Source organism: Podarcis raffonei, chromosome 7 (assembly GCF_027172205.1).
Source record: "Podarcis raffonei isolate rPodRaf1 chromosome 7, rPodRaf1.pri, whole genome shotgun sequence".
Taxonomy (NCBI): Eukaryota; Metazoa; Chordata; class Lepidosauria; order Squamata; family Lacertidae; genus Podarcis; species Podarcis raffonei.
Window position 1 is genome coordinate 36,121,558 of NC_070608.1, and position 16,181 is coordinate 36,137,738.

Here is a 16,181-nt window from a genome sequence, read left to right on the forward strand (position 1 = left end):
GAACCACTGGCAGTCATCTTTGAGAATTCCTGGAGAACAGGCGAAGTCCCGGCAGACTGGAGGAGGGCAAATGTTGTCCCTATTTTCAAAAAGGGGAAAAGAGAGGACCCAAATAATTACCGCCCAGTCAGTCTGACATCAATACCAGGGAAGATTCTGGAGCAGATCATTAAGCAAACAGTCTGTGAGCACCTGGAAAGGAATGCTGTGATCACCAATAGTCAGCATGGATTTCTGAAAAATAAGTCATGTCAGACTAACCTGATCTCGTTTTTTGACAGAATTACAAGCCTGGTAGATGAAGGGAACGCAGTGGATGTAGCCTACCTTGATTTCAGCAAGGCATTTGACAAGGTGCCCCATGATATTCTTGTAAAGAAGCTGGTAAAATGCGGTCTTGACTATGCTACCACTCAGTGGATTTGTAACTGGCTGACTGACCGAACCCAAAGGGTGCTCATCAATGGTTCCTCTTCATCCTGGAGAAGAGTGACTAGTGGGGTGCCACAGGGTTCTGTCTTGGGCCCGGTCTTATTCAACATCTTTATCAACGACTTGGATGATGGACTCAAGGGCATCCTGATCAAATTTGCAGATGACACCAAACTGGGAGGGGTGGCTAACACCCCAGAGGACAGGAACACACTTCAAAACGACCTTGACAGATTAGAGAACTGGGCCAAAACAAACAAGATGAATTTTAACAGGGAGAAATGTAAAGTATTGCACTTGGGCAAAAAAAATGAGAGGCACAAATACAAGATGGGTGACACCTGGCTTGAGAGCACTACATGTGAAAAGGATCTAGGAGTCTTGGTTGACCACAAACTTGACATGAGCCAACAGTGTGACGCGGCAGCTAAAAAAGCCAATGCAATTCTGGGCTGCATCAATAGGAGTATAGCATCTAGATCAAGGGAAGTAATAGTGCCACTGTATTCTGCTCTGGTCAGACCTCACCTGGAGTACTGTGTCCAGTTCTGGGCACCACAGTTCAAGAAGGACATTGACAAACTGGAACGTGTCCAGAGGAGGGCAACCAAAATGGTCAAAGGCCTGGAAACGATGCCTTATGAGGAACGGCTAAGGGAGCTGGGCATGTTTAGCCTGGAGAAGAGGAGGTTAAGGGGTGATATGATAGCCATGTTCAAATATATAAAAGGATGTCACATAGAGGAGGGAGAAAGGTTGTTTTCTGCTGCTCCAGAGAAGCGGACACGGAGCAATGGATACAAACTACAAGAAAGAAGATTCCACCTAAACATTAGGAAGAACTTCCTGACAGTAAGAGCTGTTCGACAGTGGAATTTGCTGCCAAGGAGTGTGGTGGAGTCTCCTTCTTTGGAGGTCTTTAAGCAGAGGCTTGACAACCATATGTCAGGAGTGCTCTGATGGTGTTTCCTGCTTGGCAGGGGGTTGGACTCGATGGCCCTTGTGGTCTCTTCCAACTCTATGATTCTATGATTCTATGATTCTATGATTCTATGATTCCTTAGGAATATTCATGGTTCCTGCTGAAAAGTTAAGTGTGTCACTAATACAGCACCTGGTGCTCTTGCAGGAATCATTAAATAATGATTCTGGACAAATGTAGGTTCTGATTTTCTGAAAAAGAATGTTAACTATAAAGATATATCTGAGATTCTGATTGGATCAGAGAACACTAAACTGTACTTCTCACAGTTTCTATAATGAAGCTCCCTAACAAAACTACAGCGTTAGCTGCCTATGCCTACTTCCAATGTATATCTTTCATCTACTTCAGTAGTCTATGAGATAAGACAAAAGGAGAACAGTAAAATCAGCACAATATGGGCAATAGGAAGATCTGGGAGCCTGAAGAGCTCTGTCACAGAAATGCCCAGTTTTATTTTTTTTTCAACAGATCTGAAGCTGAGCTGAAACAGCTATTGCCATTTAAACTCAGTTAATTTTTTGAAAGATGACCAAGCCCTAAAGATTTTTAGATGCCCTACTAAAAGCTTCTAAAATAATTGTAGGCTCGTCTGGATGGCATAGTAACAGCAAGAAGACAATTCATAAGTCCAGTTCCCTCACCACAAAGTTGTCAGTGACAGATAACGTTCTAACACTAAAAGACTGGTACATATACATATATGGCACATCTTTATTAAAAGCAATCAAAGGTTTCTCTTTTTGACTTCTTAGACATTTTGGGGGAACGCTGGCCATTTAAAGATGAGAAAGTAAGGAGGGCCCTAGTGGGTCAACCCAAAAGGCCCACTTGTATTAGCATTCTGTTCTCACCAAATGCCTATGCAAAGCCCACAAGCAGAAGATGTGCACAATCACACTCTCTTCAATTGTGATCCTTACCAACTGGTAATCAGGGACACATTGTTTTGGATACTGAACACTAGTAGATTTTTATTGTCTTGTCTTCCATGAATATTCCCTCCTGCCTGATGGTTAAATTTATTTGACTAGACTAATTGATCAAAACATATTTTGTTGTGACCAATCCACTGGGAATCATTTTTAATACATGTATTTTTAAAGCTGCAAGTGGAAGGAATCCTCTTAAAATAACATTTCCCCTTTTGTCATGTGCATGAGAGAATGCCTTTTCTTTGGCACCTGCTATTGAGGCATCTGATCAAGGCCTGTATTTTAAAATGAGCTTAAAGATATATTTGCAAATGTTTGTATGTTTCATGCCAGGCAGAAACCAGCTGGCTAAGTACTTTGGCAGTTGTTTATCTTCCTGCTCTCCTGAACAAGGGCCCCCCTGATTTATAGCAGTAGCAGGAGACAAGTTTCTCAAAGTTGTAAAAGGGAATTACAGGCCGGGAGCAAATGTTACACTGACCCTACATATTACAGAATACAATCAAGCTGCAAAAACACTAATTAAGAGTTGGTAAATAGTAAGATTTATTGTTTAACAGAAAATAATACCATGTGCCTCCCATCAGACTCTAGCCATATTTTCCTAAGGTTTAAGGTATACTGAGAGAGATAAAGGGCAATAAATTTTGGGAAGAGCTAATGGGAAAAGCAGCTGGCTGGGAAAGGGGGGTGTAAACTGAAGAGGCTTCTTTTGAAGCTGTTTTTTACTGAGTTCCTTTTTTACTTTGCAATGGCCTTTTCTTCTAAAAAGCTATGTTATGTATGAGATTTGTTGGCTTAATGTAATTATGCAAAGGATTTAGAAAGTAAGAAATGTTAGATTCTTATGTTAGATTCTTATTTCATTGATGGTATGTGAGAATGTGAACCCAAGATCTCTGTTTAGATAGAATTTAATACCATGAGCCATTTGTTTTAGCCATTTGTTTTGGAATGCAGGGGCAACAGGGGCAAAAGGTGATCTGGTAATTAAGGTGCCTTGTCGAGGCAAATGTAAGATATATGGCTACTTGTCTGCCATTTATGGATAGAAGGAAATATAGCTCTTTGTCTCCCATAAAAGGTAATAGGAAATGGGTGTATCTTTTATGATTGGTTCTAGCAAACAGCCAATAGGAATTTCAACCAGGCTGATTGGACAGAGGCAGCCAAAGGAGGAGCAAGGGGGCTGGGCTGAGGAAATATAAGTGCTGGCCATCGGGGCTGGAGGGGGCAGAGCTTTGGTAACCATATACCACTGTGCCTATCATTTATTTGTCTGACAAACAAATTATTATTTTAATTTCTCTATTGCTGCGTTGAATATTTCATTCCAGCTAAGTGTTAACCACAAGCAGGGTGCTACACTATGACCCAGGTCCATAGATAGGCTGCCCCCCCCAAAAAAAATTACTGTTGTATTAGAGTTTTAAATAAATTCAATAGAGAATTTATAGAGAGAAATGAATTCAAAAGAGAATAGCAGTAGAATGGGGAATCAAATGCACAGGTATAGCATGGGGAATACCTAGCTTGGCAGAAGTGCATGTAAAAAAAGGATGTTGAAATTGTAGTTGGCACAATCACAACATGATAAGTAGTTTGCTGTTACTGCAATGAAGCCTACTATGAACATATAGAATGCATTAGTCTTTAAGGTTCCATGAAATTCTTGGGACAGGCAGATGAAAAAGTAAGGCAGAGTGGGTGTTATCTGCACGTTGATGGCATTTCAGCCCCAAACCTCTGAATGACTTCTCCCAGCAGGTTCATTGTAGATGTTAAAAAGCATGGGCTTACTACCGATTAATGGTTCTTTCTTGCTTGCAGTGATAGCAGGGGAAACCTCACTCAATATTTGTTTTACCATTAGGCGTGCAGAGTGCAACAAATCTGACAGGTGAACACAGAAATTATCTTTTTTTGCAAAGGCAAGTTTACAGCAGTTAAGGTATAAGCTTTTTCTGATTACAAAACCGGATAGGATCAAAATCTGGGACACTTCTAGGAAAATCAATAGTGAGCTTGCCCGGGATACCAAATCATCTTGAATGTCCTTTTTAATTTTTTTTGCCTGGAATTAAGTAGTTACCGACATGCATGGATTATTTTAACTGTGCCAAACATGTGATTTCCACCAACTAGCTGATTTTAAGGACTATTTTTCCACAGAAACGCGGAATTGTAGAGTTGGAAGAGACTACGAGAATCATCTATTCCAACCCCCCTAAAGTGCAGGAATCTGCTACCCAATGTGGGCTTGGACCCATATCTCTTCATGTGCCTTTTGCGGCATTTTCGCCCACAGTGTTGTTTCTTGCCTTCTTTTGGTTTTCAAAAAACGAATGTATTAGGAGGACTCATTTTTTGTTCGCTTATTTATTAAATTTATATACTGTGGTACCTCTGGTTACGTACTTAATTCGTTCCGGAGGTCCATTCTTAACCTGAAACTGTTCTTAACCTGAAGCACCACTTTAGCTAATGGGGCCTCCCGCTGCTGCCGTGCCGCCAGAGCACGATTTCTGTTCTCATCCTGAAGCAAAGTTCTTAACCTGAGGTACTATTTCTGGGTTAGTGGAGTCTGTAGCCTGAAGTGTATGTAACCTGAGGTACCACTGTACCACCCTTCATCTGATGACCGCAGGGCAGTTTACAGGGAACCAGGCAGAGGGCCTTCTTGGTAGTGGTGCCTGCCTTGTGGAATGCCCTCCCACCAGATGTCAAGGAAATAAGCAACTATCTGACGTTTAGAAGATATCTGAAGGCAACCCTGTTTAGGGAAGTTTTTAATGACTGAAGTTTTATTGTATTTTTAATATATTGTTGGAAGCCACCCAGAGTGACTGGGGAAACTCAGCCAGATGGGCAAGGTATAAATTATTATTATTATTATTATTATTATTATTATTATTATTATTAGTACAATTGCAATACATTATAGGTTTACTGGACGAAGTCCTAATCTGAAGGTTGAGTGGGTCAGCTGGACTAGTAGTGCTTTTTGAAACAGTGAACTGAACCCCAGGAATGCAGATAGACCTGGAGCAGCCCGTTTGCAAGTGCAATTCTGTTTTCTTTCATAAATAGCCCCACATTATTTCCAGTGTCTAAGGCGTCCCCCGCCCCACAAAATAATATCCCATAGTTATATAAAGAGCCTGGAACAGAGAGGCTTATAGCCTAATTCTTCAAAGAACTTCCATTTGCAGCTCTTCACTTGAAACAATGGAAAATGGGAATGTTTAGTACTTTTCAGAAGGCACTTAACTACTGTAACCATGCCACTGAATAGGTTGTGTAAGTGCAGGCACTATTAGGTAGGACCATTAGATGAAGTCATTGAACCATCAGGAGGCTGGATGTGGGGGAGGAACTGTGTTTTTTCTAATCTAAAAATGTTGCGGTTGAGCATACACACTGGGATCATCCTCTGGGGAAGATTTCTTTCAAACATGCCAAGCCTGCCAGCACTACTATCTAGCATTTCACTACTATGAGGGTTTCACTTTGTAATGTTTCACAGATATTGACACCATGTTGCGTATCTTGGGTCATCTATTATTAACATACAAGCAATTTTGCCTGGCTAAAAGTATGTTCTCATTATTCATACTTCTTTTAACCCCCTCTGCTGTTGGAAGACTCCTGCTGCACTTTGACGTGCTTTTGAACTGCTAGGTTGGCAAGAGCTGGGACTGAACAAGGGGAGCTCACCCCATCGCGGGGATTCGAACCGCCGACCTTCTGATCGGCAAGTCCTAGGCTCTGTGGTTTAACCCACAGCACCACCTGTGTCCCAATAGTGCATGATGCAGCATGACTTTAGCAATATGAACTAATAGTCTCCTCCTCCATGACTGTTCTGGATATGTTGAATGTTTGGATTGGGCAATGCTGTAAATTTCTCAGATGTTAACTCCAGCATCTAATTTATTATTTGGCTTGTTTTATTATCCCTACCTGGGGTCATTGCATTCAGCAAATGGCTATTTTCTATGCATTCTCTGTTGATAAACAGCAGAACTGAGATACGTGCAATAAATCTTAACTATAGTTCTATATCTGAGAAAATAGTAAGGCATAATATGAGTGACAATGTTAGCAATTCTATCTTTAAAATGAGAATGAGCAACGTAATGGCAGAGGAAGAGATGCACCCAAAGTATATACTCAAGGTGTTGAAGGTCCCTTGTGGGAGTGGGGGCGGGGGGAGAGGGTAGTTTCACAGAAACTGCCATAAGGCACAGATTCCTAGCAAGATCATAAGGATATAACTGAGTGCAAGCAGCCAAGAAAGCAAATAAAAGATCACACTAAAAACTGTGATATTGCCTCTAGCATTGCTCCAGCATAGGGAATTGCAATTCGTGGACAGAGAAACAGAATATAATTCTAAATTCTCTGATACCTCCTTGAGTAAAGAAAGCTTTAAATTAAGGTTACCAGATTTTTTTCAATGAATACAGGGACACTTTTCAACTTCAATTGATTTTGTATGGGGCCTGATTTGTAAATCCGGGGACTGTCCCCGGGAAACAGGGACGTCTGGTAACCTTACTTTAAATTATTTTGATGTAATCAGATTCACAATTTCATCGAAGGGCTTGCTCGCATGCCCATTTAATGGAATAAAGAATAAATATCTCGAGAGTAATCACTTTTCATATTTTGGACAGAAATGCTTTGACTCGTCTTAGGGTAGAATTGCATATTCTAAGAAATATGGAGCTGGTGCTGAAAACAGCAGCTCTAAGCTACCCTCTGCCCTTCTGTCATGAACAACAGCTTACCCTGGCAACACTAAGACATGACATTTCAGCCCCTTCACAGGAGGGAGGCAGGGAATGAACAATCTACCAACAACTGACCTAGAACTTCCAACATCACTTGTGTCAGCTAATTACCAACACCATGTACCACAATTGTGTGTGTGTAATATTTTTTAGCCACTTTTTTCAGCTTATAAGCACAGACATTGAAAATAGGTATAACAACAAGAGTGGCCTCAATCTAGTTAAAAATAGTCATGAGATTGAACACAGCAATCCTATATACACTTACCCAGGAATAAGCCCCACTAAAGTCAGCAAGACTTACTTCAGGGTATACATACATAGAGCTAGTTGAAGCTACCTTGTTTCCTCTTGAACTTAATCAAAGTTTAGCAGAATTAGGGCAACGGGGTGGGTTCCCTCCCCCAAAAAAGGAAATGGTTTAGTCAGATGATATTTATTGTTTGCAAATCAGACATTATAATATATATGAATGGAGGCAAAATAAATTTTTTAAAACCCAGATTTTGTTTCTAGGTTCCTAAGACAGTGAAGTCAAACATCTTCAATTAACTCTCCTTACATTTCCTCGAAGCCCTTTGCATTTTAAAAAAATGTAATTATTTAAATTTTTGTTACAGGGGAGCACAGTCATATCTCCTAGATATTCACAGCTGTGTCTGAATTTATGAATATAAATAATACATTTAATGTACACTGTAAAGAAAGATTACCTCAATGGAGTGAATTATTCAGTGGCAAAAATTATTTGAAAAAGAAGCAAAGAGAGGTTACTTTTTGTAAATGCAGCACTACAATATATACACTTTTCTGCAACTCAGATGTAAATTAACAAGAATATGATCTAGTTCTTACATACAACACAGGAGTAATTCCTATTTCTCATCTGAGCTTTTTTAGACTTACAAAGGTGCCATCTTCTGAAGCACATTGAGGGGACCCAACCATGCCTGGCTCCAACAATGGGGGAGCCTGCCCCCCTCAAAAAACAGCAACACTGAGGGGGGTCTACACCACCTTCAACTGCCTAGAGCCAGCACCTTTGGTAGGTGGATCTCATGAGTAAAAGCTCCTCCATACAATAAGTCTTAGAATCTAGAAGTCAAGAAGAAAGCTCTTCTCCCTGGCATCTTGCTTTCAATGTAGAGGACTCTGTATATCTATTTCTTTAATGTGGAGAACATTTAAGGCACACAAATTCCCACCTGCAGTCTAAAGCTTCTCAATTGGAATACAGGCTAGCCTCCTTCTCTGCTGGAAGTACAAGCCTGAAATTTGAATCAGTTCTCCAGATAACCTCCACCAGACACCCATTTGCACTTGAAGACACCCTGGTCCAAAGGGATGATTCCAACAGCAATTTGCAACACAGAAAGTTGACTATAGCAATTTACTCTGCACAACACACCAGGAACCATCTCTGGGTATATACAAGCCTGAAATCATGAAGGGAATGTAAAGTCTAAATTAACTCATCCACTGATGCAGCTAGAGTGACAAAGCAGTGATTTCCATCAATTTTAAGCTATTGCAATTGAAGAAATTCCTGTCATATATATGGATGTGTCTGTTCAGAGGTTACATTTGCCACATTCCTGGAACAGTGAGTTTACCTCAAGTGGGCCCAATTTTAACTGAAAGCATAACTATGCATGTCTACTTAGAAGTAGTCCCATTGTGTGCATAGGTCTGCTATGTGTCTAAACCATATACGGGGGGGTGGGGGGTGAGAGAGATGAGGGGGAATATTAACTCCAGCTTGAAAAGAAAGAGGATGGCTACTAGCTGAATCTTAGCAAAGGATGGGCACTCAGGCAGATTTGCTTTTGCTTTCTACCCTCAGAAGTAAAGGAACCTTGGTGTTAAAACATTTATCCAAATAACACTTTGTAATTATGTTAAGAGAAATGTTGCCTTCAAGAGTTATTTGAACTGAGCTTTATTTGACAAGGAAACATGCTTAATTCACAAGTGCCTACTTTTTGTAGGTTGTCATCAACATTTTTCTTTTTCAGTGCATTTGCATGTATTGAACTGGACTTTTCAGATAGAAAAGAGAGGAAGAGCAAAAAGATACATCAACCCTGCACTGAGCAAATGTAGGGGAAATCATACCCAGCTGTTGTATGTATCAAATAATTAGCTGAGAGCAAAAGAAGGTGCTAGGTCAGAGGCAGACAACCATTCTGGCTCGAGGCATGTGGTGGGCTCATGTGCTTGCACACAATAGAGGGCAATCCCTTCGCCCACACACCCATTCCCAGATGACTGGCACTGACAATCAAGATCTCCTCAGCCCACCAAGCAGCTGCATGGTGGGCTAAAGGGAGCGAAACTGTGATGAGAAGACACAACACACAGAGAGAGAGAGTGTCGCTCTTGTGTGCCTCACTTCCCATGGGAGCCGCACTGCCTTCAGCCCAGGAAACAGATGCTTTGGCAGACTGGGGTGGGGAGCAGGTGGCAAGGTGAAATTGGGCAATCTGCAGATACAGCCTCTGTGGGACACACGAAGCTGACATGTCCTAGGAATTCTAGTATTAACTATACATTATACTATATAGCTTACAAATGGCCCAAGTCAGTAGTACTGTGCTCCTTAGTCACAACTGAGATTTGCCACTTCACCTCCCATTCTTGATTTCTGATCTGCCCTGTTCCAAATCACACAAATGGATGTTGATATTTGGGTTGATATGAAAACAACTGTTGTGGTTGGTTTTTTACATTCTGTTACCAAACACAAACATCTAGATTAATATTGTCTTTGAAGCAGCAAAGTGACTTTTAAAATTATGCCCTAAAAGACTGTAACAGTTCTCATTTGTACCTATACACAGTCTCAAAAACCACTACACAGTTGGAGAAATGAAGGTTTAGAGCAGCTGATCTCAATTCCCATTCCTACTTGAAAATTGTTGGGTGTCTTGACAGACCACTTAATAAACTTCTTTTTATTCAGCACCAACGCTTACATTTAAAAAGTGCAATATTATGAAAACCGTCAGTCCTATCCCAGACTACTGAGAAATGCCTCTTCAAATGGTAATTTTTAATGAGAAAAATATTAGACTGCGCCAGCATTGTATTATGAAAGTCACAGGCCCTAGTTCAAGTTCTTGTTAGCCTGTTTGATAAATCCAGTCCTGTCAAAAGAGCCTTGACCTTCATTGTCACTAAATATTAAAGTATGGTAATACAGGGCCAAGTACACATATTATTAACAGCTCTGCAACTTTCCTGCAGACCAGTATAGTGGTACCTCGGGTTACATATGCTTCAGGTTACATACACTTCAGGTTAACCCAGAAATAGTACCTCAGGTTAAGAACTTTGCTTCAGGATGAGAACAGAAATTGTGCTCCAGCAGTGTGGCGGCAGTGGGAGGCCCCATTAGCTAAAGTGGTGCTTCATGTTAAGAACAGTTTCATGTTAAGAACGGACCTCCGGAACAAATTAAGTACGTAACCAGAGGTACCACTGTAGTCTCTGTGGACCATAATTTGAGGAGCTCTGGTTTAGAGAATTTACCACTCCATTTGCATTCACTTCCAACAGCTTGGATACACTTTCCACCCACATATGCCTATAATGTGAAGATAATAGATATGAAAGCAGCAAGGAAACAATTTTACTACTACATGTGAATGGAGACATTGTTTTCCCATTCTCAGCATAACTTAAAAGGAAAATTATAGAGTTGGGACTTGTTAAAATCAAAAGGAAGGAGATGTAGAACTGGAGCAACAGAATCATGCTGAAATAAAGTTGGTTATCACATTAGAAATTATATTCTTCTTGTCCTTACATTGAGCACTGAATACTTATCTGTAGCTTAGTATGATGCAGTCTAAGTACAGAGTTCTCAATAGGAGGGCAACTGTACTACTTAAAACTGGTTTGAAGGGATTTCCATTCCAGACAATAGAAAAGTCTATGTGTGTGTATATCATTTTTGAAATAGACATTACCCATGGAGCTGTGAGTTGCGCACAGTCATATAGCACACTTGCCCAATACACATTTGGGAATTCCGTGTTTACAAAGAATGGCAAACTGCCTGAATGCTCAGGTGATGTCTACATATTTTTGTTTCTAATAGTCACATAAAACTGTGGACTTTTTTATATAGAATCTTCTTCACCTACATTGTCGCGTTAGAAAGGATTCCAAGGGTCATCTAGTCCAACCACCTGGAAAACAGGCGTTCTGTTGTAGCAACTGTAACCAAGGCTTAAGGTGCCTTTTGTCCCCTAGCTTGTGCATCTGGGTTTCTAACACTGCTGTACAATTCATTCCATTTTATGACAACATCCAGGGCGCCTCAGATGTCAGCTACAGTTATGCCATACTCTCCTACTGCCTCTCTTGAAACAGCTCCAGCCGCCACAGGAAAATTAATACTGATCAGAGATAAATACACCACCTAGTACAAGTACAACCAACAGGAGCCATTAAGGGAAAACACAGTTATCACCAATCAATTTCTGTAACTTATCTGTATATTTTTATACTGTTTAATATGATAATATATATATATACAACCAGTTAAACAGAATCTATACAAAACAATATTCAATAGAACTTCTTAAAAATTAGATCAAAACATACCATGTGATTATTCCACAAGGACATTATGCTGTGCCACAACAAAAACTCATGAAATACTCTGCTTTTATTTCCTTAACCCTGCCTATTTATTCCAGAGCAAGCATTTGAACCTTGTTAGCCCCTGCCTATTATCAAGAGGAAAACTGTACTATGTGCACAAGCTATCAAGTTAATAGAACTGAAACAATGTTCTACAACAGGGACGAGGAACATGTAGCCCTCCAGATGTTGCTGGACTCCAACTCCCATCCAGCCCAGCCAGTCATAGGCTGAACCACAAGATATCCACAATTGTTCCACAGCAACTAAAGACCAAGAAACTGTGGAAGGTGCAATGGTCTTTTAGGCTGCAATTCTATCAACTGACATGGGAGTAAGCCCCATTAGGGACATAGGAAGCTGCCCTACATGGAGCCAGAACATTGGGTCCATTGAGCTTTGCACTCCCTGCATTGACACTATCTTCAGGGTTTTAAGCAATGTTCTCTCCCACCTATATCCACTCAAGGAATGGAGCTTGGGACCTCCTGCATGCAGAGCAGATGCTCTACCAATGAGCTGTAGTCCCTTTCCATCTCAATGGGTCTGAGTTCAGAGTCAAATCTTTCAACAGCTATTTGCACTGGAATAGTTATATCAGCTTCAACAAGGAATGGAAACCAACAAGTAGAAATGAAGTTATATGCCACAGAGGCATGCACACACAGTCAGGGCAAACCAAAGACTGTATGCACCATACAGCATAAACCCGGCCCTTTGCCATGCAGCCACAGTGAACCTAGAGCAAAATATTCATCTCAGTGGTGCTATCAACCGAATACACAGAAAGCTCTCTTCATTTTATCTCGTTTGAAAGAAACAAAGCAGTGACTCTTGATAACATGAAAACCAAGTGTCAAACCCAAACAAAAGCAGCCCTTTGACAACAGCCTTTAAATGATGTTACAAATTGCAACTTCAGTAGGGGGAGCAACATGTCTCAGCTGTGAGCAGAGGTAAGATTTCATCTTTGAGGCACAAAGCCATCAAAAGGCATGCAGTGCCCCCCATCAGGTGCTTCCGGAACACCTTGACCTCACATTGATCATGAAGTGGTTTTAATACCCAGTTGTCAAGTTGATACAATGGGAACAAACAAGGTTTCCATAGAACTGTGCAACATTTAAATATGTGATTTAAGCACTCTGCAGGGGAGAGAAGAAATCTCTTCCTCACGCCAGACAGACACTTCAAACTGCCTTGAAACGAAGCCAGAATGAAAATCCACCTTCAAAGTGCAGGATGTGCAGGAATAAAAAACGGTACACAAGAGACCAAAAATAAGGAATGGGTGGGGAATTAGACAGCATTACCTGGAGTCCTCCTTTACAATGGGAAAACACCATCATCCAATGAACATAAAAAGGAGGGGGGGAACCTAGCATACTTCGTAGCAAACACAATTGACTACTTGCAAATATATACACACTGTCTAACTCTAAGCGCAATGAACACCAGAACTGGCATTGCTTTTGATCTTATGGGCAACACGCAGTGGCTTTTCTAGAAATCGTTATTTCCTAGGCGAAGGAAAATCTTTATGATCCACGCGACATGAAAAGGCCCTCGGTCCTCACATCTCTTGCCGAGGGCGGAGGGAGGCCGTGGCAGCTGCTAAAGAGCCGTGTGGCTCCAGGGAGCGATCCTGCGAGGCAACTCCAACATGCACGGGAGAATCAAGCGAGTCCGCCAAGCGCGGACAGCTGTAATTGACCTTCTGGGAAAGGGCTCGCGCTGCCGGACGGACTTCCCAGCTCCCCGGCCAGAGCGAGGCCAGCAGGAGGAGGGACTGGGAAGGGAGCTGCCCCCCACACACCTGGGACAGCGGCTGCGAGGCTGGGCTCGCCAGCCTCCCGGGCTCAGTTGCAGGAGAGTTGACGCTGCTTGCGGAGCGCGAGACAGATCAGCACTCCAGCTGCAGCTTGCAGGGGGGATCCGTCTCATCTGGGCTGCAGGGCGGGCAGGAGGGATTCAAGGGGAAATCAATAGCAGACCTGGGAGGGAGGGAAGAGAGAATAGGGAGGCGAGACGCCGAGAGCAAGAGGGTCCCGCTCGCCCCCCGCGATCCTTCGCCAAAGGGCAGCTACTCACCAGCTGCAGCGTGCAGAGGAAGATCAGCGTGCAGCGCCCCGAGCAGCAGCCCATGGTGGAAGGCAAGTGGGCGAGACGCCGGCCGGCCGGCCTCGCTCGAGCGGCCCCTCGCGCTCACCGCATCCGGACGGAGCCCCTCGCCGCCCTTGCCTCGTGCGCCGGCCAAATCCCTTTGTTCGCGCCTCAGAAGGAGGAGGAGGAACGCGAGGAAGAGGCGGCGGTCGTCTCCTACGTCTCAGCCCCGGCGAAGGCGTTTAGGAGGGCAGCCTGGCCGCCGCCGCCGAGCGAAGCATCCAGCGCTGGCGAAAGCCGAGGGGAGGTGGGCGTGGGGCTGCTGCCGGGGCCGGCGACGCGCGCGCGCCTCGGGAAAGCCAGCCTATGAATGGGACTTCGGAACTGAGGCGCCGGCGGCGGGGGTGGGAATTGTCAATGGTTCCGCGGGTGAAGAAGCGGGAAGGGCTGGTAGCAGGTGCCCAGGGCGTGAGGGGAGCCGAGGGCGGGTTTGTGGAGCCTCCGCGGGCAGCTGGCAAGTGGCGAGGGGCGCTCGCCTCCTCCAGGGGGGCTCTTGTCGAGCGGGAGGCGACGAGACGGTCCGCTCGAGGCGGGGCTTCTTCACTTTAGGGTCTCGGAGGGAAAAGGCAGGAGGTGCTGCCGGGACTCGCGCGCCTCACAGGCGGCGCGAGGTGCAATTGGTCGCCGGCGCGAGGAGCTAAAGCGACCACCGAGGTGCGCGGGCAAGCGGCGTGATTGGCGCGCTGCTCCTCCCAGGCTGCGAGGCAGCGCTCGCGCCCACCGCGGCTCTCCCCGGGAAAGTTGAACGGCGTGGCGAAGAAGAGAGCCTGATTGGCTCGGAGGGAGAGTGAGGGGCGGGGCGTGAGGGGCGGGGCGCTCACGCCCTTTACCCGCGAGGAGAAAAGAAAGGAATGAAGGAAGGTGTCTTGGACAGTATTCAGAGGGCTCCGGGAAAGCGACGCATTCGGAACGCAATAAAAAATATTTTAAAAAGTGTGAATGAGCAAGAAAAAGTGAAAAGTAGCTCTCATCATTCTCTTGGCCCAGCCTGTGCTTTGTAGGACGGCGTGGTTTTGTTTCAGAAATAGATAATTTGCGCCACTCAGCAGTGCAATCCTATGCCTGCCTACTCAGAAGTAAGGGTCATTGACTTCAATGGCGCTTTCTCCCAGGAAAGTGTGTCTAGGAACTCATCTCCAGCCTTTAGATCAACTTCTAATATCCATTCTAACATGAGCCCCCAAATGCAGAGAAAGTGTGGCAATCTTTATAGTAGAAAACTGGAGGTTGATTTTAGGAAGTCAGCCCAGCAGGGGTGCCAACTTGAATAAAATATTGGGGTGGGCCAAGTAAGTCCCACCCCTCCTGATCAATCCTATGACATGGTGGCTGTTTGGTGTTCATTCTTGTGTTGGGTGGTAGTGGATACTTTTATGTTTTTAGATGATTAAAACAACAGCAATGCTGTCCTATATGCCTATTGCATTGTTACTACTTTAACAAATGCTTGGTTATATATTTTCCTTCCTTAATTTTATTTCTCGTCCTGTAAATCACTTTGGGACTTCAGCTGGTTGTGAGAAGCAATCAACTAATTTAATACACCAAACTCAAATAAACTTCTGGGGCAGATGCCTCTGGGAACTGTTTGCTCATGTTTTTATGTGTGATATGCTGTAAACCAGATAAGGTGGCTAAATCTATACAGAGGCTGATACGTTGTGTGCCTGCAGTTCAATGCTTGGATGGTCTCACCTTGGGTATGGTCTAGATGGGCTATGGTCCCTTGGCAACCCTATCAATTTTAGAGTTTCCTATTGCATAAAATATGTGCTGCAAAATCCTCTCTCTCAGTAATTGCCTTTGCTGTCCTTTCATTCCTCTGAACTAATTATTCTGTTGTCGGTCCCGTCTGGATGCTCTGGGCTGGTGCTCAGATTCGTAACTCCTTCTCTTTAGCCATTTAGGGGGAGGAGGAGAGTGAGATGGGAAGTTGGGAATTTTTCCATGGCAACGCCTTTGTGCCGTCACCACCAGACGGATTAAGGCGATCACAGGTTCCCGTGTTCAGTTTTGAAAAGACCCCTGGGGAGAAGGGCTTAGCCCAATGAATAATTTAATTTGGCAAGGGTAAAATGAATCGGACTGCTGCCAAATCAAATGCCTACATAAAAAGATGAGGGGTGACAACCTCTCCTGCCTGAGTCACAGTCCTGAGGGCCTGAACCTCAATCCGTTCAAGTGAGCAGGAGCTTTCCCACCATATTCTAGTAGCTTTAGAAC

The 16,181-nt window shown here is 43.5% G+C and overlaps 1 protein-coding gene across 5 annotated transcripts in view; it reads right to left on the reverse strand.

Moving 5' to 3' along the window:
• NKAIN3 (sodium/potassium transporting ATPase interacting 3) overlaps window positions 1-14,553 on the reverse strand; it is a 203,015-nt gene extending 188,462 nt beyond the window's left edge. The window contains exon 1 of one of the 5 annotated variants that reach the window (XM_053396048.1): window positions 13,109-13,482. In XM_053396048.1, coding sequence (XP_053252023.1) covers window positions 13,109-13,180 — 72 coding nt within the window. In that variant the 5' untranslated portion in view covers window positions 13,181-13,482. Of the gene's footprint in view, window positions 1-13,108; window positions 13,483-13,886 lie in introns of those variants that run through there. The other 4 variants (XM_053396046.1, XM_053396047.1, XM_053396044.1 and 1 more) reach the window with 4 other exon arrangements.
• Between the last annotated feature and the right edge of the window lie 1,628 nt (window positions 14,554-16,181).